We start from the raw sequence: 25,155 nt of genomic DNA, 5'->3' as shown, positions 1-25,155 counted from the left end.
ATTTTTAACTTTAATGTAAAACCTGGTAAGTTGTTTTAGTGATGTATTAGGCATAAAATCTGACTTTTTCTTGTATAGTTAGAGGTGTGGTTATTACTATATGTCCTCAGGTCTTATTAATTGTGAAGTAGGAAAGTCAAACAGTTTTTAAAGGTCAAACAAGTAGTTTGCCATCTTAAAATATTTAGTAAATTTAGTATATGACTTGTATAATGTATACCACATATTTATATCTTGAAGACATTTGTATTTTATCAATACTTTTTAAGACTTTTAATTTTGTAAAGATTAAAGTCATGTGAACTAAGAAGCATTATAACTTTTAATTTGCCTTCAAAAATCTTTTTTTAGGTCAATTAATTAATTAGAGTTTTTTTTTATAGACATCACATACCTAACATATATATGACTATATAGACAGAAGAAGATCTAGTAGTTGTAAGATTTTCCGTTTGTCAATCTTCTAATTGGATTATTGGTCTCAGGATGGAGATTTTTAAGAAAAGGGCTAGGAAAATATGCATTTTCTAGGGCCTAATAAATAGGTGTAGTTGAAAGAAAAAATAGATTTTGAGAGGCATTTACCTGTCTCTAATTCTTTGGGTTCCACAAGGAAAACAGAGATTTCTCTCAAAATGGAATTTGTTGTGTGTGTGTATATGGTGTTTTAAATTTTTTTCCCAAAGGAGTCCCAGGTCATCAGAAGTCATCTTAGGGCCTTTTATGTATGTATTAAGGGTGGTAAGACAGAGTGGAGGAAAGTAATTTAGTTGACTGAGAATAAAACCTTTTCCGGAAAAACAAGATCTAAGAAAACTATAAAGGCCTTTTAAATATACCTATAGTTTCGATCTCAACCTTTAGTTGAGTGTTCTTTAAGAAAATTATTTTTCATTAATTAAAATTTTACAGAGACTAGAAACAGTGATGCTTATTATTCTTTTTATTGGTTTGTATAGGGAGAGAGGCCAAAAGTCTGACTGGATTTTTTTTTTTTTTTTTAATCATTTTGTCGGTATGTCTGGCTTTTGGGTTTTCTAGGGGAGTTTTTCTTGAAGTCTTTTTTGGCTGTATAAGTTTGTACCACAATTTGTTTATAGTTGTGTTCAGGTTTTCTAGTTTCTTCTCGGGTGAATCCCCTCTGTATTCTTACACCTTTGCATCCGCTTCTTGCTTGTCCTAACGCTCTTGCCCAGTGGTGCCTCCTGCCTCCAAGCCTTCAGTCCCAAACCCCACTCCTCCTCAGTCTCCACCTGTTACCCATTCAAAAACCATCTCTGCCATTCTCTCTCTCTGAAAAGTGACTGGGGTTAAAGGCATTGCTTGCATTCATGTTCCTTTCTCCATGTCTGATCTGTTGCAGATCAAAGTTGTAAGTATATTCAAAAGTCTTTTATATTTTTCTCTTCAGTCTTGTTTTCCTGGAAAAAGGGTTTTTTCCCAGTTAACTGAATTACTTTTCTCCATTCTGTCTTTCCACTCTTAGTGCATGAATAAAAAACCCTAAAATAACTTCTGGTAGCTTGGGACTCCCTGGGAAAATAGAAAAGTCGCCACAAATCTCATTTTGGAAAAATTCTCTGTTTTCCTTATGGAGCCCCTGGAATTAAAGGTAAATAAGTATCTCTCGAAATGTTTGTCTTCCAGCTATGCTTGCTTATTGGGCCCTAAAAATTGTTTTCCTAGCCCTATTCTTAAAGGGCCTCATCTGGAGGCCAATTATCCAATCAGGAAATTAGCAAATGTAAATTTTATAACTACTAGATCTTCTTCTGGTTGTCTGTGTGGATATATGTGTGTTATGTGTGCAATGTCTATTAAAAGAGCTCTAATTAATTGTCCTAAGGAAAATAAGCACTTAAATATTTTTAAGGAAAAAGTTAAAGCTGTGGAACCTTTCAGTTCACGTGACTTTGATCTTTAAAACTTACTTGTACAGTAAAATTAGAAATGTCTTAAGAGTTGCTAGCATACATTTTTGTTTGCATTTATTAAGCAATTTCATACTTATCTCTGCCAAATACTATAAGGTGTCAAAATTTGGCATAGAGGCTACAAAACTATAACTCAGCCCAAACAAAATAATGTTTGTGTATTTTTTAATAAAAATTAATATTAATTTAATGAAAATAGCTACATCTTAAACTATTTAGTAAAATATCCTTACTGGTTGTTTTTTTTTTTTTTTTTTTTTGAGATGGAGTCTTGTTCTGTCGCCCAGGCTGGAGTGCAGTGGCGCAATCTCGGCTCACTGCAAGCTCTGTCTTCTGGGTTCACTCACGCCATCCTCCTGCCTCAGCCTCCCAAGTAGCTGGGACTACAGGCGCCTGCCACCATGCCTGGCTAATTTTTTTGTATTTTTAGTAGAGATAGGGTTTCACTGTGTTACCCAGGATGGTCTCGATCCCCTGACCTCATGATCCGCCCGCCTCGGCCTCCCAAAGTGCTGGGATCACAGGCGAGAGCCACCATGCCCGGCTAAAATATCCTTACTTTTAATCTTGTGGCCCTAGGCAGTCTAGTCCACAGACATGAAGGAAGTTTGTTTTTGGAAAGAATTGTTATCTTTAATATTTAAAAAAAAGATAATTTATATTTAAAAAATCGTATATGGCAAATTCTTGTCCTAAAGTAAATTAAGTGGTTGTTTAAAGAAAGGAATGTTTACAAGTCAAAAATTAATGCATATCAGAAATTGACTGTGAAGGTCATGAAAAATTTTATAAAAGGGATTTTATGCAAGAAACATTGTACAATTTAAAAGTAATTAGGCCTCATAAATGCTTTATAAAATTCCACTGTAACTCTTAGCTGTACAACTTGCCTGCTTTGCAGCTAAGTAAAACCTAGGACACATGAAGTTAAATGGTGGAATAAGTCAGACCTTATCTGCACTTCTCTCTGGGTCCTAGGCTCTACACCTAGTACAGAATTAAAATCCCAAACTTATGAAGGTTTTCAACAAAAGTAAAGGTTGCTAAAACTTAACAGAGTAACATGTATTTAAAACTATTGAAGAAACGGTTTATGTGCAAGGTGTGTAAGAAAAGTAAAATATACTTTTGGTAAAAAGATTATTAAGGAGGTATGAGAATGTGGATTTTTATCTCCATTAAAAGGTTGAAGAATTGTTTTAAGGCTTAAGCAAGTTTTGAGAGGTTAACTGTAAAGGAAATTCTGTGTGTAAACATATTGGCTAAGGTTAAAGGGGCATCATCCAGTTTTTCTGTAAATTGAGCATTAAAATAAAAGCACAATGGTTTTTTCTTAAAGCACTAACCTGCTCTTTAACAAAAATTACAAAGGGTTAAAAAGAGTCTATAGAACTCTTACCTTATGCTCAGACATTAAAATTGGGTAAATATGTATACAAGGTTTTATTAAAAATTAAGTTTAAAATTAATAGCACACTAATATAAAAGTAAAGTTTGGATTATTTAGCATAAAATCATGCAGAAAGCATTGTCAAATATAAAATGGTGTTTAGCTTTCTTTGGGGTATATTTATATAAATATATTGTATGTGTCCCAGAGTTATAGGAAATGCCTATAATTCCATGTACCTTAGTGTATCTATCTTATCAGTAATAATTATAATTGTTATGTTAAAATTATTGTGTGCCGCAGAGGTAACAGATATCCTTGTCAATTGTGTCTTAAACTATGGCGACCTTAAAACTTTTTGTTATCCATAAGCAATTGTTGCCTTGCTGTGGTCTTCTTCAAAAGGTGGTTTTATAATCAGCTATAAAGCTCTAACAGGCACTCTTAAATGCAGGTTTCTGATAACTTTGGAGAATTGTAACATCAAAATAAAGGAAAAATGTTCAGGACTTTTAAAGAACTAAAATGTTAGTGTTGAACAGGACAGGAATTAGCTGCATAAATTAAATTAATAAGAAGCTAATCTTTTTAACATTTTGCTTAAAATATTGCTAATCTTTTGTTTTGCTTTTCAAAGTCAAAGAAATTTTTCTTTTGAGCCATTAACAACTTTTAACAATTTAGTTTACTCCCGTAAACAAAATTTGGAACATACTTGTTTCACTCTACCTGATTATCTCCAAAATTTGGAAACTATCTGTGAGTATTCTTAAGTTATGGCAATATAGTTATTTGTATAAGTGCAATAAGAATCTGTTTTCTTTTGTAACAGGACACAATTAGAAAAACTGGTTATTTTACCAAGGCTTTGACTGAAATGGTGTGCTTTCCTTTAAGGAATCAAACTTAACTTATGAAGCCAATGAAGCCCTTGGAAAACCGGCATCATATTTTGTCTACAGAGTCCCTGTACAGGGTTTCTGATCTGTGGTAAGTAAAGAATGTCACTTTCTAGCAGGCCGGGAGCCCTAAGTTATCTTGTGATCTCAAGAGAAGAGAAATTCACCAACTAATAGGTATTTAGTGGTACAAATTCATGAATGGGGTTGGGTTTAAAAAGGCCTTATCTCACATTCCTTCTATGGAACAAAGTTCCATAAAAGCCAATTTAAAAGGCCTGTGTAACAAATAATTATTCTTGCTGCACTGTATGCAAATAATTAAGCCAAGTATAATAAAGCAAACCAATCCTACCATAATTTGTCTTTTAATAAAAATGGGAAACTGAAGAGAGAAAATTATGTTTCAAAAACCATAGCACACCTGTTGTTAAATTGTAGTGTTGTGTAATGTTTTTCAATTTTTATTATTTTCTACTGTTTTAAATTCTATTTTTTCCAGCTACAAGTTTCTAAAATAAGCTATCGTTTCTTAAAGTCCTGTAAACGGAAAACTAGATGTTTCAGCAGGCGCTGCATCTAAGTCCCCCGACCATCACAGGAGGAAATCTCTTCACTGCTGGTGTCAACAACTAATAACTAAGGGTGTCCGGAATCCTTTGTCCCCATGTCTAGTGAGTCCATGGAACCCAGGGTAATTAAGATGGTGCCTGTTACAGGAATCAACTCCTAGATACATCACACTCAGGGCAAAACCTGGAAAGCTAAGGAAGCAACCCCTGACAGCCCAAAAAATGTCCTAAATATCACTGCAAACAAATAAGAAATCTTAAACTGAAAATCATAAAAAGTAAGTAACTAAGTGAAAATTACTCATCTTACTCAGCCTCAACCCTACCTCACCAAATACTTTTTGTTGTTTCTACCTCTCCTTTAAAGCTAAATATTAAAACTTTTTAATGGAAATTATTTACTATGCTACCCTTGTGAGAACTGCTTTACTCACTCTGCTATTTAGTAGGACTATATACTGTAGTACCCTCAGGATGGAATGTCTGATAGACAATCTCAGTTACCGTAGCATTTTACTTAGTAACTGTTATTCCTGCTATGAGGATAATAACTAACAAAAAAATAACACATGTCTCTTTCCAAATATGTGCCTCCGACTGTCATTAAGAAAAAAAATGTTACTTCTGTCTCAACCATCAGGCCTAATAAGAAATGCTGCTAAAAAGACCTAATGTTTTTACACAGCTTAATTAATCTTTTTCAAAAGTTTTTAACAGAATCATGGCCATTTCATAGACAACTACCCAGAAACATCTACAGACTGTGTTGCTCCTGCAGTCAATCCAACACCAAGAAACTCTCCTCCGCCCCCCAGCAGGAAGTAGCCAGAAACAACACATCACCCTTTGTCCTGTTATAACTATAGGGTCTGGAATTACTGAACAGGAGCACCGTCATCTCGGACAAACACCGCCACTTTAAATTCCAGCTCCCTTTCTAGCCTTATGCATTTCAAGGAAATCACTTCTCTACTACAAGTAGCCAGAAAGAGCAGACAGTAAAACACAGAAAAGACAGCTCAGACACAGGCGGAGGTAGGGGGAGAGTCTCTTGGGTAACTGCCAAACTTTATCCTCATACAACGGGCCCCAGTAAAACAGTGGGCCTTAATAAGTGAATTCCTTTCCCTTCAGGTGCACTAAGATAGGGAAGCTAAAAGCAGACTCCGGGGATATGCCTGCAGCTGCAGAAAGATGTATGGGAACAGGCACACAACTCGCCCTCCCACATGAGCACAACAAAGAAACACAGAAGCAGTCCAAGCCTCTGATCAACTCTCCCACTGTGAATCCTTAAAAACTCTTAGTCTGTAAAGAGAGCAAACCTCTGACCTAACTCAGCCAGAAGGCACCTCTCAGATTTGTTTTCTCTAAAATAAATCTGTCCAGACTGGCAAGGCACCTTTTCATGTTTCTTTTGTGTTTTTTTCCTCTTTCTTTAATTCTTACACCCCCTATTAGAATTAAGTGGTTTAGAAAAATATTGGGTTAAAGTCTTTCCTGAGACGCCCATAAGAGTTGTGTTATGGGGGGAGGGAAGGCCTGGACTGGAGAGGAGAATAGAGAGACTGGCTTCAGAGTTTTGAACGAAATCTACTTTTTTTCCCCTTTTATTGTTAGCATCACCTGGGGCCCCCTGGGTAGTGATGGCAGATTGAGTCATTGGAGTAGAGGAATTGAGTCCTGGGACCCATCAATCTTGTTGGACCATCTGGGAGACTGGCCCTGGACTCAGAGACCTGTGTTTCCAGGGACAGTCCACCTTCCAGTGGTCACCACACGTTGGACAGGGTTGAGATGACTTTTTGTTGCTTTGACAGTTCTTTTTAAAGTGTCCTGACTTGTCGTACTGGTAGTAGTAGGTGTACCTGGGGATCTTGGATTTTATAGGCCTGTAATGTGGTCACTCGAGTCTCTGTCCTTTTTTTGTATGTTTCCTCTCCTCCTCCTGGCCCCCCTCCTCTTGGTCCCTATTGTAAAAGACTAAAGTAGTTAATTTCAGGAGTTTCTCTAGGGTGTTATTTGGACCTATGGCCTGTTTTTGTAGTTTCCTTTTGATGTCAGTGGTTGTCTGAGTAATGAATTTGACTTTTAAGATTCATTGTCCATCAATTGAATCAGGAGATAGGGAGGTGGGTTTCACTAAAGTCTATCTCAGCCTTCCCATAAAGGCTGAGGTATTTTCATCTGTTTTTAGATTCAACATGCACATTTTAGAGTAATTAAGAGATTTGGTTCTGATTTTTTGTAAGTCTTTTAATATGTACATCAGAGGGTGCTTTCTTTTTCACACTTCTATGGGATCACTAGAACTCTAATTATGGTTTTCAAGGGACGTTGTCTCCCTTCTTATCGGGAATGGGGATCTTGTCTCTTTTTCATTCTCTTTCCCCTTTTTACTGGTTTTCTTTTTCAGCCAGTTATAGGAGATATGTTTTCATCTCTGAATCTCTTTGTTGGTTGCAGAGCTCTCTGTTTCTCAGTAGTTAGGGTTTGGTTCAAGAGTAACATAACATCTCTCTATGTAAGATCAAACACTTAAGTTAGATTTTGGAAAGCCTTTATATATCTGTCAGTGTCATCAGATAACTTGCCCAGGTCTCCCTCTATTTGTTTAAAGTCTTGTAATGAAAAAGGAATGTGAACTGTAGTGGTACCATGACTATCAGGCATTTCTTGTAGGGATAATAGTGGATTCGGGGGTTTGGGTGGTAGAACTGGAGGAATTGATGATTATCTGACTACAGAGGCTCTGTGAAGTGGGGACAAGGGCTGGGACACCTGGGAGTTGCATTTCAGGGTTTTCTGTGGGTTCTTTTCTCTGACTTTGGGGAGTTGTCTACTGTGGGCTTGTCTGATGTAACTGTTAAGAGGGCAGGGTCAATTTTATAATGTTTACAAAGATCTGGGTTGTTTTTCAGGGCAAAGAAGGCTTGTACATAGGAAACTTCAGACCATTTCCTCTCCTGTCTGCAGAAAAGATCTAGTTGTTGGATAGCATTAAAATTAACACTTTTCTCAGGAGTCTAGGCCTGTCCATCCTAGAGTTGGTAAGAAAGCCATGTCCTTGTGTATAAGAATTTGAGTCTTTTTTTCAGTCTCAGGGTCAAAGGAATCTCAATGCTTCAAAATGCACTTGAGAAGAGTGCAGGCTAAAGATGGTTTGTTATTCATCTAGAAAAGGGGAGGAGAAAAGATGTTCCTTAGTCTCTTTCTTCTTTTTAGAGTGACCCAGGGTGGAGAGAAAGAAAGAGTGTCTCCCTTTTCCTCTTTTCTCTCATCCTCCAGGTCCCAGTGACTGTTATAGGAGTCACCCATGGATGCAAATGTTACCTTCACCCATAGATCTGAACAAGTTATTCGTTAGGAGTAGTCATGTTCACCTGTATGAGGTACTAGTTCTCTGTCTTTCTAGGTTTCTTAGACCATAAGCCTCCCTGGGGGAACCCTAGGTGTCTGAGAGACATTGTACAGTAGTTGGATTTGGGTAAGACCCTTTAATGAAGGGAGCGTTTTAACCTCATCTCTGTCTTTTCTAGCTATGGTGCTGGTAAAGCATTGAATTTCTAGAGAATGGGACTGATTGACTATTAAACATAAAGTACTCCTTTTTGTTTAAATGTCAGTGTAACTGGATGTAGAACAGGTGTCTCAAAAGAACCTGAGGATTGAATAGCTGTCCTCCCTCTAATGGGGACAGCACTGAGGCTAGAATTTGTTTCTCAAGGGAGGTTTCTTTCTGATTGTTGAAAGTGGTGTATTTCTGTTCACAGATAGGGTGTGAAGTTTGATCACTGTTAGAGGGACATAGGAGAGAGAGGAATTGGGAAACCAGAGGTTTTGAGCAAAGGGCTGATAAGGCTCCCCATGGAGAAAAAAATGCCATTCCCCTAGGTGGTGTTGTAGGGTCTGAAATGTTAGGTAAAAACTCTGACTCCAAATTTTTTGCAGGCAGAAGTTAGAGGTCAGAGGCATAATAGGCTGTTCCCGTATGTCTCACAGTAGAAAAAAAGTAATTAGTCTCATAAAGCAACTGTTCAAATTCATTGGGCAGTGGTGAATTTTCACATGGAGGAAAGACAACCCAAATGGAGAGGGAGGAAGGTATTCACTCATGGTGAAATAACCCCCTATACAGTGTAATGAATGTCTATCAGTAGGGACAAAAAGACCCTTAGTAGGTGAAAATTTAGACAGAAACGTTGAATTCCCCTTGTTTCTAGGGAATCACAAAAACAGTACCTATTTGAATTACATTCCTGATTACTACAACACTGGCTGAGTTTACCCAACAAGAATATATTCACAGCTTGTAAAAATGCTCTAACATTGTATATGAAGAAGGAATAGAAGACATGACAGCCATGAAAAGACAGAAAGAAAATGCAGTAGGAAAGGCTATAAGTTCTGGTGCCAAAGCCCTGATAAGCTGTTGGGAACTGGAGTTAGTACAGGCGCCTTCAGGTAACATTGAGGTGTAGCCTCAGCCAGAAACTTTGTTGTCTTAGGACCTCTGAAAGTTTGCATGCATGCAACAGCTAGGTCTTCCGTGAAAGAAAACTGGAGTGGAACAGAGTCAACATTCCCAACACCTGAGGATGATGGGGATTGACAAAGTCCTCTCCAGGAAGCCTGTCCCCTGAGTCTTGTAAGACTGGCAGCTGCCCTATTTACTGACAGGGGCCCAGTGTTTGCTCTTGAGAGAAAAAAAAAAATCTGAAATGAAAGTAAAGAGTTTGGAAGTTGGCTCCTGCTCACTGTTCCCATGAATACCATTCCCAACCCATGCACCAAAAATATGTTACAGTCTCATCAATGTATCAAAAATGTAGTAGTCTCTTGTGAGGTATCATCCAAAGTTTGACTTACCACCAACAAAATTGTGGACACAAAAGGTGAGGTTAGAATGAAGGTTTAATAAATGAAAGAAGAAAGCTCTCTGTAGTAGAGAGGGGACCTGAATGGGTTGTCAACTCTGAAGTTGGGTCTGGGGTGTTTTGAACTGGGAAGGGAAGGAATGTGTTGACCGGACTTACAGAAAGTGTTACTCAGCTTTGCCTTGGACCTAGGCCCAGGACTAATCAGAGACTGCAGTGAAAGTTTTGTCCAGGACCTTGGTCTGAGACTAATAGAGAGTTGAAGTAAAAGCTTGACCAAAAACCTTGGCCAGGAGCAATCAGACACTGTAGTGATGATTCTTAGAGGCTCAGCTCACAGTCAAAAGCATGTCCAAAAAAGAAAAGTGTCCACTGGAACCCACTGTAGCCCATAGTGTACATATCCACAAAAAGAAAAAGAGACTACTTTCTAGAAGCCTGTTGGTTATACAAAGGACAGAGGCATTTCTATGTTGGGTCTTGTTCTCTTACTAGTGTAGTTGTGGGCATGTCTTAGGTTTAAAGGACAAAGGCGTTTTTATGTTGAGTCTTGTACTCTTATTAGTGTAGTTGTTGGTATGTCTTAGGCATAAAGGACAAATGTGTTTTTATGTTGGGCCTTGGTCTTTTATCTGAATGGGCCAGAGATTTGTGTAAGTTTCCTTATCTGTGTCTGCAGCCTGATTTTTCAGGCCATTTCTCTGTTTAAAGGAGTTTTACCAAGAGCCCACCCTGACTAACTTTTTTATCTCAATTCCACACATTAGGAGATGAGAAGGGAAAACTCAGAGTCATAATGTCATAATGGGGACTAGATTGTGCTTCTCAGTGAAATACACTATTCAGCCATCCACTCAGTTCACTGAAGGGAATTTAAAGTGTCACACTCTGGTCACAGTGAGGTAGGGGCAGCTTTGGGGTTGCTTTGCAAGAATTGCTCTAAAAATGAGAGAACAATGTGCTTAATCTTGGTAGAACTATAACATGAGAAGTGAATTTACAACAGCCATCAGACAGGGCCAGTTGCTGTCAATGGCATAATTTTCCATTTTATCCAGTAAGTATAAGGTGTGTCTAACATATGTTATATTCAGTTTCTACAATTGATTGATATGGAATGAGACACGATTTTTCCATACTCCAGGGTGAAGCTGATTTCTCTAATTCATTTGGGAATAGAAGTTATACTGGAGTTTAATCAATGTCCTTAGAGTACAGGTCTATCATTGAAACCCATGCCATCAAAATTGGAGGAGGAGGCCAGCAGAAACTACCAGTGAAAATGCTATTGGGGGAAATGCATTGATGTTCTCTGGTTCAGGCAGATCAACAACTCTTCTTACTCCTGTCTTGTAGACTCCCAAAAGCCAGGCTGCTGAAGCCACCAAAGTGGCTATTGACGTAGGCTTCCGCCATATTGATTCAGCGTACTTATACCAAAATGAGGAGGAGGTTGGACAGGCCATTTGGGAGAAGATTGCTGATGGTACTGTCAAGAGAGAGGATATATTCTACACTACCAAGGTGAAAGTTCTGTGTGTGAAGTGGTCAGAGGCCACTACCAGTTGATATATGTTATTTTGAAATGAAAATATGGTCTAAGTTGAATTGTTTATTTACCTCCTAATATTGGGAAGGCACATTATAGAAACAGAAACAGAAATGACTTGCTTACTCTGAAATATGTTACGGTAGAACACAGTTCTTTAGTGTCTCTGAGCATCAGACAGTATTCATATATGAAATGGAAATAATAATACTTATCTCCTTTAACTGTTGTACAGATTAACCAAGCCACTATGGGTCCACTCCTTCAGTTCTTCAGTTGGAGATCTTAGGATGTAGCAAGTAAAGTTAGATATTATTCAGAAAAGGGATCCAGACAAGAAAACACTTCTTCTAAAATCAGTATTGAGTTTTATGAACTTTCTAAAATTGTCCTAGGTGGAAATCCATGCTTCCAATGTAAACAGAGCTGAGGTCTTCAGGGATGCACCCTGTGTATGTTTATATCGATACAAACTTAATTTCAGAATGTGAGAGTCTCAGAATAATTCTTCCTGGGAATTTATTATACAGGACAAGAGATTCTGTTCTCTCTGTCCTGCCATTTATTGACTCATTTTGGTGGATGACTCCTCTAACCCTTGATACACTGAAGTTGATTTTCCTGCCCCTTGTTAGTTTTATTCCGTTTTCTTACATTGCAGTCATTCAAGGAAATCTCAGTGTCCCATCAAGGACCTGATATATACTGAGTAACATATATTTAGTGCCACTCTTTTAGCTTTAGACTACAGTGTTTTAAGACTCACATCTCAGTGTCTGACCATGAAGTTTAATTTTGGTCCTCAAATGTGTGAAATTATAATCCACTTTGTTTCTTTTGGTCACTGCAGCTTTGGGCTACTTTCCTTCGGCCAGAATTGGTTCGCCCAGCCCTAGAAAGTTCACTGAAGAAACTTGGACTGGATTATGTAGATCTCTTCATTATTCATGTACCATTTGCTATGAAGGTCAGCTTTTGTTTTTCCTTGTTATGCCCAAGACTGTTTCATCATTGTTATAAGCACCTGAATTATCTCATTCTGGCTTGGTTTCCTGGGTTCTTCCAGAGAGAGGCAGATTTGAGTGAGGTGCATAGGATTGCCAAATCTTTCATGAGTATCTTTCACAATTGAGTGCTCTACCATCAAGATTTTCTGTCTATCCTTGTCCCCCAGCCTTAAGGGGGGGTTCAGATTCAATGATCTCACTTCCTCCACCCTAGATAGTTGAGGGCATTGCCCTGTCTCAGTGCTTGTGTTCCTGAATGGAGGCCCTGAGCTGTTAGGATCCTCAAGAATGTTGAGTTACCACAGACTGCAGAGATACAATGGGAACCCCTGTCTCTTTAATGGGAGGGTCTCCCATATGTACCCCTCAGCCCAACAAAAGAGAGATACCTGGGATGGTGCATGTGGCACAACTGGGCTCCTTTGGGCTTCACTGATCCAACCTCTCATCACAGTGGACATTGGCTGAGCACATCTGATGTCCTCACTATCTGAGTTGGATAAGCATATGGTTATACTAAGCTCTGTCCTCCACATCAGTTTGTCCTTGGGAAACAAAATGAATTCCAACTATAGGGACCTCATTCTTAGTGAAGAGTAGGGACATGTGGAGGATGGAGCCTGGAGGTTACTGGGGCAAGGTGTTTTGCGACAGTCACTCATGATTTTTATCTTTCTTTCAACCCATGTCTTTATTTGCACACACATGCACGTATGTACACATAATCCACACATGCCTGCAAACACACACACAAACACATTTACACACATACCCACACATATATACACACACATGTACACATGCATGCACACACAGGCACAAATAGGCACACTCAGATTAATAATCACAGCCTCCTGAAACTCTTGAAGGTTGTTTGGCCAAACTCATTAGGCACCAGAAAGGGGAGTTCCATAGAAAATATCCTTCTTTATCTTCTGTTCTCTCTATTTTCCAGGCTGGGGAAGAATTACTGCCAAAGAATGCCAGTGGGGAGATTATTTTAGAAACTGTGGACCTTTGTGACACTTGGGAGGTATGTTCTGCTGCAGACACCAGGCAGCACTGTGTGGTGAGGTTGAAATCACAGGAGGAGGAGGAGGGGTCAGAAGAGATGGGATTTTGCTTCAGCAGTTGTCTGACCTCACATGTGGAACTTCTCTGTGCCTCTGTGTTCTCATCTGTGAAGTGAGAGAGTGGAATGAGATGGCCTCTACGGTTCATTTTAATTGTAACTTCTGAGGTTCTAATTAGACACAGAAACACCTTTGGCCTTGAGATCAGGTTGAGGATGTGAGCCCTATAAGAGGGGTCAGTGCATTATCCTTGGATAGAAACACATCGTGGAGGAGGGACAGCTGCGGACTGACTCAGCAGGAGGGTGAAAGGTGCAGGACGGTAAACCTGCCCTTGAAAAGCCCATTTGATTGATTTTTTTTTTTAACATTCTAGAATAGATGTAGCAAAAAACCATCTACTAACAGAAAACCTGAGAGTCTCCCTTTCTTATGACTTTGGTATAATTTGTTAAGGAACTATTGCATGTCTCAAGCCAAATAGGTACCATTGAAATAAGTGGGAGACAACAAACATGTCTACTTGCTGTCCTGAGTGTGCATGTAATAGAATCAAGGACACAAACATATGCATAGCAAGGTAATGCATTAGCAAATTGTATATTCAAGTGATAAAACTGTTTAATTCAGTCTAATATTTATATATGTTAAAACAGATTTCCATCATTTACAAAGTCAAATGCCAATTGAAAAGAAAAATTTACACTAAAGGTCTACCACCCATATCCTTCCTCCGCAGGCCCTGGAGAAGTGCAAAGACGCAGGTTTAACCAAGTCTATCGGGGTGTCCAATTTCAATCATAAGCTGCTGGAACTCATCCTCAACAAGCCAGGGCTCAAGTACAAGCCCACCTGCAACCAGGTGAGCCCTTAGCCCACAGGGCCTTCTCTGACTTTCTGCTCTTCACATACTTCCTGCTTAATCATGTCTCCAAGTTTCTGCTTTGATGTCATCTATGTAGATGAGAGTTCTTTTCTCTCAGAAATAGAAGATACGAGAGAAAGGCAATTTGAGTGCGGTGGAAGAGCACAATTCTTCAGAGGGGGTGAAAGTTCCTGTGAGACAGCCATGTGGAGGTGCTGAGTTGGGAAGTGGCAGCTCTGGTCTGGAGCTCAGAGAGTGGTCCAGGAGGAGATACAGATGTTTGCAGTCATTGTTTTATGGATAGTAACTAAACTCACAGACATGGATTTGTTCTCCTAGGGAAAGTTCATGAATGAAAAGGAACAGGCAGGAAAATCCACAGGAGAGGGTGAAGCAGAGAGGCACTGGCAAGGAGATTGAACAGAAGCTGCCAGACAGGTGGAGACCACCAGGAGAGGGTGGTGTCAGGAATCCAGTGAAAGTTTCGGTTTTATGAAAGAAATTAAGTCATTTGTTCTGTAAAAATTTCCACATCACTTACTAATGGCTTACTCATTGATCCACGTGACACACTTTGACATGTTCCTTTTGTGCTTCCTGCAAATTGAAGCTTAGTGCTACAGATCTGATCTCATTTGATTAATGCCATGTGAATTTATGAATTTTTAGCCAATACGTCATTTTCCATTAATCATAATTACTATGTCTTTTGATGCTCAAATTTCCATATTTAGACCAGCAGAAGCCTCTTCAAGTAAGATCCTGGATCATTTGGCAGCATGCGTCATTGTCATTATTCTTTCCTTTCTAGAGTGCAAGCTCTTCTAGGCTCAAATGGAAACTTTCACACTCAGAACTGGAATATGCCCTTCCTCTAAGCAATCTTGGTTTCTTTCACTAAAAATGGTTTTTAGAGGCTATAATTGGGGCGCAAGGTATTTTAATAATTTTCAAACATAAATAGAAAAGGAATAAGGAAATTACTGTATCAGTATGGCAAGCGATGGGATTTAAAGGTGCTTCAGAAGGTGCATAGGGAAAAGGGCCAACATGAAAAGTATAGTACATCTATTAATGTAGTATTACACATGCCTTCGGGCCAATTTTAAATTTGCATGTGATTGTTGGCTCATATGTTGTGACACCTTTTGGTCTTGAAAAATTACAGGTGGAATGTCACCCTTACCTCAACCAGAGCAAACTCCTGGAGTTCTGCAAGTCCAAGGACATTGTTCTAGTCGCCTACAGTGCCCTGGGATCCCAAAGAGACCCACAGTGGTAATAAGAATATCAAAGAGCTAATCTATGGCGGGAATTCTGTTGATGCTGAAAAACTCCTATTAAAACTAAGTTCTAAAATTTTATTATTAAAAAGTTCAAAGATTAAAAACAAAAAGCAATGGTGTAGTTTGTTCCCATGTATCACCACTGAGCTTAAATATCACCAACATTCTTTCCTTCCTGTGTCATCTATGTGACTACTTATGCCCAATCCCACTCCTAATATAAATTTTAAAGTGATCTTTAGATAAAACTTGCATAGGCTGTAATGCTATACTATTTTGGCAAATGGACATACTCTGTAACCCACATCCCTAATGTGGTATACAAACTTACTATCTCCCAAAAAAGTTATTTTTTGTTCCTTCTGAGACAATAACTTCTCATTGCTAGGAAACTATTTTCTGATTTTTTTTTCTCCTTAGATTAGTTTTGTGTGCTCTAAATTTTCATATGAAAGAGATCATGCACACTGTTTTGCACCTGGCTTCTTTGGCTCACTGTGTCTGTGAGATGCATTCATGTAGTTGTGAGTATCTGTAATTCTTTCCATTTTATTTCTGGATATTATTCCAGGGTATGGATAACTTGTTTATGCATTCACCTGTTAATGGACAGCTTTATTGTTTTCAGTTCACTGCATTTATGAATGAATCCATATGAATAGTTATGAGACCATTTTAAATCAAATTGTATTGTGCCTACTCCTCTCAACTCTCTGGAGAATTTGGGGAAAAGGAGCAGCACACTCTAGATTTTCCGTTTTGCATCCTTCACATCTGTGTCTGTTCCTACCCCAACAGGGTGGATCCCGACTCCCCACATCTCTTGGAGGAGCCAGTCTTAAAATCCATTGCTAAGAAACACAGTCGCAGCCCAGGCCAGGTCGCCCTGCGCTATCAGCTGCAGCGGGGAGTTGTGGTCCTGGCCAAGAGCTTCTCTCAGAAGAGAATCAAAGAGAACTTCCAGGTACAGGTTGAGCAGAGTCACTCCAGAGTGAGCCATGAACGCTGGTCTGGGTTATCTCCCTTACATGGGAAAATGCAACACGTGTCATTCATTCCTGTGCTTCTCTCCACTGTGTGCTAAGGGAGGAGGGCAGTGTGGAAGGATCGAACAAGAGAGCACTGAACTCAGAGGCCTAAGGTTTATCATCTCTAGGCCTGGCTTTGCCACTTACTAGTTGTGTGACACTAGGCAAATTTCAATTCACTTATTTTCATCCTTTTCAGGAATTCTACATGGTAATGAACTTCAAGGACCCTGATTCCTCTCCTTCACCTTCTCTACCTACAAATGCCTATTTGTAGTTTAAAATCAAACCCAAATAAAATTAGCTGCTCTGTTAAACTACTGGGACACCCCGGCCCAGTTTTCACCACAAAAGCCCCTGGCATGACTCTGTTAGTGAGTTTTTTCTTTATTAATTTTACATCATTTGCTAAGACTTCAGTGTGCTCTCTGGACTGTGAGAACCTAAATACAATGACTCCCTCTGGATTATCCTCTATTACCTTTCCCCTGGCAGTGACCCCAGCAGGTATGAAGTTAGGTATAAGGTTACAGACTAACCAAACTAAGAAATTGATGAGTGAAGTTATTTTGTAAACCCTTCTCCACATACACTCTGGACCTTATATTAATCACAGGTCTCCAACTTACTTTGTTTTGAATCCCACAAGAATTTTGAAAAAATATGTAAGCTGTTTCTCATTTTAAAATGACAGCTACAAATTTTATTATGAGTTTAATATTTATAAGACATGACATTTGAGTCATATTATATATAATGTATTTATTTCAAAATAAGTTATAGATTAAATATATTAACTTGTGGAAAAATTAAATCGGTAAATCTAAATCTCATTGTTACAACGTAAAGAAAAAAAATCCATTTTATTTTTTGATCCAAATCAAAATGTTAATACCTGCTCTCTTGACAACCATATAACTTCTGAAGTACATTTTTAAAAAGAGCTGTGAATAAATGTGTTGGTAGATAGAAAGAAAATGGACAGATATATATAGAGAAAGAGATAAATACATTAGACAGATAGCGAGAGAGGGGTATCTGAGGCTTTCATGAAATTGTCTCCTGGATCACATAATGAACTTAGTTTAGTTTTTTTTTTTTTTACCAAAAATATCTGTTTTACTATTAAGGGACTCCTCATCAGGGACTATGTGTTGACACAAATGAACCTCTCTGGACTTGAGAGATTTATTAAAAATGCAGAACTCTTTGAACATAAGATGTAAGTGTCTCAAAGATCAATTAGTAAGCATTTTCTATAAGGAAGATAAAACACAGCTAGAAATAGACAGTATTTAGGGGTCCTGAGGTGAGCAAGTAGAACAGTTGTCCAGAATTGCTTTTTCTGGGGTAAACAGATTCTTGAGTGGGAGTTTCCTGTGTTCTAAGGCTTTCTCATTCCAAGGATGGATCAAGTTCCAGGGGAATTGAGGAAACAAAAGCCTGACCAAGTGTGGACATGTCCATGTGGCAGTTATTTTGCACACTTTCTTTTCTATTTTAAAATAAAGGATTTCCTTTTTCTGTCTCAAGCAATTCTCAACAAATATTTTAGATTGATGAGTGCACACCTTTCTTTTGAGAAGTGGAGCTCAGTAGGAGAGGGGTGGGATGGAGAAGAGGCAGAATGCAGGTGGAAGAGGTCTCAGGCCAAGTGCATCTGGAAGCCGATGAGGATGAAAATGCTTCCCCTAATGCTGTCCTTGCCTCTGCCTCCTGGAAAGTCCTTGTATTCCCATGTAGAAGCTGCTGCCCTGGGGAGGGTTTAATGTGAGTGTTTTCTTCCTTTCAGATTTTTGACTTTGAGTTGACTCCAGAAGACATGAAAGCCATTGATGGCCTCAACAGAAATCTCCGATATGATAAGTTACAATTGTAAGTGATGCTTGTAGATTCTTTCACAGGCTGTTTTCTGTAGTATGCAGGGAAATGGGGGAACAAATCTTCCCCCTATCAGGAAGACATGCCCAAATTCAGGCATGGGATAAAATAGGAGATGCCCTGTAGCCCTCAGACCAGAGGTTTCCTCCAGGACTCAATCTCTGACCCAGTAGAAATGTGTCTGTAAGTGAAACTGCCAGTGTCTGCACCATTGTGAATCCAATTCTTGAATGCCCTTACTATCTGTGCCTGGGTCTAGCACTCAGGGCCCACTGCCTGTGAGCCTAGAAGGCTCAGTGTGTAGTACCTACAAACCTATAGGGGCCCATCATAATGTTCTGTTTAATTTATATTAAAATCAGAAGAAAAATGAATACAATAATAATGCATATGTAATAATGACTCCATCCTGCTCTATCTTTGTGTTTGCATCATGGTAATGGAAAACATAATTTAAGTATTAGTGCAGGATGGGCCCCCGAAGGCAAAGGTTGCCTATGTCCTAGGGAAGCCTTAATGTGGTATTCCCTCTTCAGGATACCAACTATTTCTGCAACATTTATGTCTTTCTTGGCCTTCTTTACCTACCACAACCCCCATTTCCTCAGTTATATAATCTCACCATGCTGAATGGTGAATGAATTATGAGAGTCATAGACCCTCAAATGCTAGTGACTGAGGTGTCAATGGCCTTTACCAAGATAAGATCCTTTGGAGTTTCTCTGGATCCTCAAGGCAGGACTCTTACTCCAGTGTCATCTTTGTCCACCTGAAGTCCACCTCTGGGGAACCCAACATCCCTTGACTGGTTTATTTATAAACGTGATGTTCCATTTGCTCAACTACTGCAGGATTTCAGGACTAAGGAGAGAGAAGGCTAAACAGAGAGGAGTTTAGAGGAGACTTTAGAAACGGGAAATACAATTTTGGTTGCCAGAATAAAGACTCAGTCTCAAAAAAGGTCTGAAGAATCCCTCTCCTTTACATAAAACCACACCAAGATTCTGAGAGGAAACATTTTCAGTGAGAAAAATATAGGAAGTAACTTTTCTATACCCGAAGGCTGAGTATAAGTCTGTGATCTGCCTTATGAGACTGTGAACGCCTTGTCCTACTCTTGTCTGTGGCCCTATGTCAAGATGACTCCTGGCACATTTAACTGCTTAGAAGGTACTTTTTAATGTCACTCAATTAAAAAGAACAAATTATGAAAAAGAAAAATGAACATGAAAAGGAAAACAAACAGTAATTTTATTTCCTAACTAACAAGTATCTTTATAATTATATTTAAGTAAGACATAATTGTGTTTCTTAGGTGTGGGTATTAGAGATGCATCTCATCCCCTCCATAGATTAAATTGTATGTGCCGAGGTACAAGTAGGGACTCAATGGTAAATTCAGAAATTTTAGCCCATCCTAAGTGCATCTTCAGAAAAAACTCTTGGACGGAATGGAAAAAAGAGTTACTAAATTAATATTATTTTTTCTCTTTCAGTGCTGCTAATCACCCTTATTTTCCATTTTCTGAAGAATATTGACCATGAGCTATTGAACATTATCACCACAATTTCCTCCTTTTAGGTGACATGGAGAGGATTTCTGTATTTGATAGAGGAGCAGGAAGTAGGATCTGAAGTTGCAGGTTGCTTGCCTTTCCTTTCTTTTATGAAATGAAGACTTTAACAGGAAGATGTTTGTTTTTCCTGATAAAGTAATACCCATAAATTTTTAAAAAATGAAAAATAAAGAATATAAAACAAAAATGATCTGTAGTTCTTTACAGGATACTTATCATTTGGTGCATTTTCCTTCATGATTTTTCTAAACAAAAGGTCTGATATGGTTTGGATCTGTGTCCCCACCCAAATATTATGTCAATGGTAATCTTCAGTATTGGAAGAAGGATCTGGTGGGAGGTGATTGGATCATAGGGATAGTCTTCACCCTTGCTGTTCTGGTGATAGTGAGTTCTCATGAAATCTGGTTGTTTAGAGATGTGTAGCATCTCCCCTTCACTCTCTTTCTCCTGCTCTGGCCACATGAAGACGTGTCTCCTTCCCCTTGCCTTCCACCATGGCTGTAAGTTTCCTGACGCTTACCCAGCCATGCATCCTACGCAGCCTACAGAACTGTGAGCCAATTAAACTCCTCTCTATCTCCTATACTACTGAGTATTCTCCTGGCCTCCTGAGATCAGTTTCTCATTCAGCCAGATTGTATACAATCTGGGAAAAATTTTGAATTCTTATCAACCCCACGAACCCACACTCTTCAGGCACAAGTCCCCCACATAGCAGCCACCTAGTCCCTTGAGCCTTGTGAAGCCAGAGGCCTCATAACTGGTCACTGGAGGGAATTCTGAGTAGAAAAAAAAAGGGGAGTTTCAAACCAGATATCTCTGTGGCACAAGAGTAGTTGAGATTTGGCAGCTTCACCGAGCCAGGCAGAAGCCTACTGCAGGGGTGGAGGCCCCACCCAGACTCTCTACTTGGGCAATGCTAAGCAGAAATGTGGGGTCAAAATTCACCATGGGGTTTCTGCCTAGTGGAGATGTGGGAGCAGGACCACAGCCCTCCAGATCCCAGAATCACAGACCCTTTGGCAGCTTGAAACTTCTGCCTGGAAGAGTCTCACAGGAATAGAACTCCAACCTGTAAGAGGAGTCATGTGGGCTGTGCCCAGCAAAACCATGGAGACAGTGCTGCCCAAATGCTCGAGAGCTGGCCCCTTGCACCAATGTGCCCAGGATGCAGGACACAAAGTCACCGGAAATTATCTTGGAGCTATAAGGTTTAACGTCTGCCTTGCTGGCATTCTGACTTCCACAAGTCCTGTTTCTCCTGACCTTACCCACACCATTTTTTTTGTTTGTTTTGTTTTGTTTTGTTTTTGTTAGTTTTTTTATCTTCTGGAAAAGGAATGTTTACTCACAACTGATAACAATGTTCTACTTCAAAAGTAAATAACTTGTTTTTGACTTCACAGGCTCATAACTGGCAGGAACTTGCCTTGAGTCTGAGATGAACTTTTGTACTTTGGAATTTTAAGTTGGTGCTGGACCAAGTTAAAACTTTTGGGGGCTATTGGGATGAAATGGTTACAATTCGCCTGTAAGAAGGGTGTGAAGTTCATTGACCAGGGTCAGAATGCTGTAATTGGGATATTTGACCCTCTAAACCATATGCTGAGTTCTCAATGTAGGAATTGGGGCCTAGTGGAGTTGTTATGGTCATTGGGACAGATCCATCATGAGTGGCTTGGTGCTCTGCCTGCAGTAGTAAGTGAATTCTTGCTTTATTACTTTTCTTGATGGCTGCTTATTAAAAAGAGCCTCATACCTTACTCCCCTTCTATTGCTTTCCTCTCTCACCATCTAACCTCAGTGCATGCTAACTCCACATCCCCTTTTGCCATGAGTGTAAGCAGCCTGGGGTCCTCTCCAGATCTGTAATCTTGATGTTACTGCTATACTTGTTTTGGGATACCCTAAACTGTGCCCATATGAGACAGTGAATGCAATAGATAATTGTGTGTCTTCTAACTGCTTCAGTGACAGGTGGTTCCCCTATCTCTTTCCCTCTGTTCAGGCCTTCCTATACCCTAAGACACAAGAATGTTAAAACTAGGTCAAATTGTAACCCTCCAGTGGCCTCTAAATGTTCACATGAAAGAAAGAATAGCATATCTTTCACTTAAACACAAAAGCTACACATGATTAAGCTTATTGAGGAATGCATGTTGAAGGCTGAGGTAGGTTGAAAGCTAGGTCTATTGTTAATTATTTAGCCAAGTTGTGAATGCAAAGGAAAAGTTCTTTAAGGAATCTGTAATGCTACTCCAGTTGAATACAAAATGGTAAGAATGCAAAACAAGTTTTATTGTTCCTAAGAAGAAAGTTTTAATGATGTGGACAGAAGATGAACCAGCCACAACATTCCCTTAAGCCAAAGCCTAATCCAGAAGAAGACCTTAACTCTCTTCAACTGTATGAAGGCTCATAGAGATGAGGATGCTCCAGAGAAAATGTTGAAATCTAGTAGAGGTTGGTGCATGAGGTTGAATAAAATAAGCCATTTCCATAACAAAAAAGTACAAAATAAAGCATCAAGTACTGATGGAGAATCTGCAGCAGGTCAACCAGATTTATGTAAGATCATTAATGAAAGTGACTACAATAAACAATTGATTTTGAATGTAGGTGAAAGGGTGTTGTATCAAAAAAGGTGCCATCTAGGACTTTTATATTTAGAAGGAAGTCAATGCCTGGCTTCAAAAGACAGGCTGACTCTTGTGTTAGTAGCTCCTGTGCCTGCTGATTTCAGGATAAAACCAATGCTTTATTATAATTTCAAAACCACACTCTATAAATAGAAAAAGACTATATTACAGCATAGCTCTTCATAGCATGGTTACTGAATATTTCAAGTCTACTGCTTAAAATAAAAAGCAGCAGTTGAACGGCCGGGCGCGGTGGCTCAAGCCTGTAATCCCAGCACTTTGGGAGGCCGAGACGGGCAGATCACGAGGTCAGGAGATCGAGACCATCCTGGCTAACACGGTGAAACTCCGTCTCTACTAAAAAAATACAAAAAACTAGCCGGGCGCGGTGGCGGGCGCCTGTAGTCCCAACTACTCGGGAGGCTGAGGCAGGAGAATGGCATGAACCTGGGAGGCGGAGCTTGCAGTGAGCTGAGATCCGGCCACAGCACTCCAGCCTGGGCGGCAGAGCGAGACTCCGTCTCAAAAAAAAAAAAAAAAAAAAAGCAGCAGTTGAAACCGACTGCTCAAAAAGGGATTCCTTTCAAAATATTGCTGTTCAATGACAATGCACCTGGTTAACAAAGAGTTTTAATGCAGAGGTACCAAAATATTGCGTTTGTTTTTATGACTGCTTTCACAACATGTATTCTTCAGCACATGGATAAAGGAGTAATTTTAACTTTCAAGTCTTATTGTTCATAAAATACATTTCAATCAGTTATAGCTGCCATAGATAGTGATTCTTCTGATGAATCCAGGAAAAGTAAATGGAAAGCCTTCTGGAAAGAATTCAGCATTCTGACTGCCATCATGAAAATCTGTCATTCATAAGAAAATGTCAAAATATCAACATGAACAGAAGTTTGGAAAAAGTTAATTACAACTCTCAAGGATGATTTTAACGGGGTTAAGGTTTTGGTAACTGCAGGTGTAATGGAAAGAGCAAGAAAACTAGAATGAGAAGTAGAGCTTTAATAGGTGATTGAATTGCTGTAATCTCATGATGAAACTTTAAGAGATTAAGAGTTCCTTCACATGAATGCACAAAAAGTTGTTTTTGGGTTGAAATCTCTTAACCATTGTGAGATGGTGAAGATGCTCCAATGACAAAGGATTTAAAATATTATGAAAAGATAGTTGATGATGTAGTGGCTGGATTACAGAGAAATGACTTCAACTTTCAAAGAAGCTCTACACTGTAAGTTGTCAAACAGAAATCTCTCTACAGTGAAATCTTTTGTGAAAGAAGTCTATCAATGAGGCAAATTTCATTGCTGTATTTTATTTAAGAAATTGCCACAGTCATTTCAGAACTCAGCAACCATGACCCTGATCAGTCAGCAGCAATCAACAGTGAGGGAATAATTTCTTTCTTTTTTTTTTATTATACTTTAAGTTCTAGGGTACATGTGCACAATGTGCAGGTTTGTTGCATATGTATACATATGACATGTTGGTTTGCTGCACCCATTAACTCATTTACATTACGTATTTCTCCTAATGCTATCCCTCCCCCATCCCCCACCTCGCAACAGGTCCTGGTGTGTGATGTTCCCTGCCCTGTGTCCAAGTGTTCTCATTGTTCAATTCCTACCTATGAGTGAGAACATGTGGTGTTTGGTTTTCCATCCTTGCAATCATTTGCTCAGAATGATGATTTCCAGCTTCATCCATGTACCTACAAAGGACATGAACTCATCCTTTTTTATGGCTACACGGTATTCAATGGGGTATATGTGCCACGTTTTCTTAATCCAATCTGTCATTGCTGGACATTTGGGTTAGTTCCAAGTCTTTGCTATTGTGAATAGTGCCGCAATAAACATATGTGTGCATGTGTCTTTGTAGCAGCATGATTTATAATCTTTTGGGTATATACCCAGTAATGGGATGGCTGGGTCAAATGGTATTTCTAGTTGTAGATCCTTGAGAAATTGCCACACTATTTTCCACAGTGGTTGAACTAGTTTACACTCCCACCAACAGTGTAAAAGCATTCCTATTTCTCCACATCCTCTCCAGCACTTGTTTCCTGACTTTTTAATGATTGCCATTCTAACTTGTGTAAGATGGTATCTCATTGTGGTTTTGATTCGCATTTCTCTGATGAACAGTGATGATGAGCATTTTTTCACGTGTGTGTTGGCTGCATAAAAGTCTTCTTTTGAGAGGTGTCAGTTAATGTTCTTTGCCCACTTTTTGATGGGGTTATTTGATTTTTTTCTTGTAAATTTGTTTAAGTTCTTTGTAGATTCTGGATATAAGCCCTTTGTCAGATGGGTGGATTGCAAAAATTTTCTAGCATTCTGTGTAGGTTGCCTGTTCACTCTGATGGTAGTTTCTTTTGCTGTGCAGAAGCTCTTTAGTTTAATTAGATCACATTTGTTAATTTTGGTTTTTGTTGCCATTGCTTTTGGTGTTTTAGTCATGAATTCCTTGCCCATGTCTATGTCCTGAATGGTATTGCCTAGGTTTTCTTCTAGGGTTTTTATGGTTTTAGGTCTAACATTTAAGTCTTTAATCCATCTTGAAT

General features: G+C 39.1%; 1 protein-coding gene across 5 annotated transcripts in view; it reads left to right on the top strand.

Annotated features, from left to right (window-relative positions):
- The window catches only part of LOC105535734 (aldo-keto reductase family 1 member C3 homolog), a 169,987-nt gene that overhangs the window by 140,981 nt on the left and 3,851 nt on the right, over positions 1-25,155 (top strand). For 2 of the 5 annotated variants that reach the window (XM_011974935.1, XM_011974934.1), the window contains 8 exons: positions 11,029-11,196; positions 12,072-12,188; positions 13,184-13,261; positions 14,041-14,163; positions 15,335-15,444; positions 16,251-16,416; positions 18,273-18,336; positions 19,839-19,900. In XM_011974935.1, coding sequence (XP_011830325.1) covers positions 11,029-11,196; positions 12,072-12,188; positions 13,184-13,261; positions 14,041-14,163; positions 15,335-15,444; positions 16,251-16,416; positions 18,273-18,336; positions 19,839-19,900 — 888 coding nt within the window. Of the gene's footprint in view, positions 1-11,028; positions 11,197-12,071; positions 12,189-13,183; positions 13,262-14,040; positions 14,164-15,334; positions 15,445-16,250; positions 16,417-18,272; positions 18,356-19,838; positions 19,901-25,155 lie in introns of those variants that run through there. The other 3 variants (XM_011974937.1, XM_011974933.1, XM_011974936.1) reach the window with 3 other exon arrangements.

Source organism: Mandrillus leucophaeus, unplaced genomic scaffold (assembly GCF_000951045.1).
Source record: "Mandrillus leucophaeus isolate KB7577 unplaced genomic scaffold, Mleu.le_1.0 Scaffold15, whole genome shotgun sequence".
Taxonomy (NCBI): Eukaryota; Metazoa; Chordata; class Mammalia; order Primates; family Cercopithecidae; genus Mandrillus; species Mandrillus leucophaeus.
This window is presented reverse-complemented; position numbering and strand designations above follow the sequence as displayed.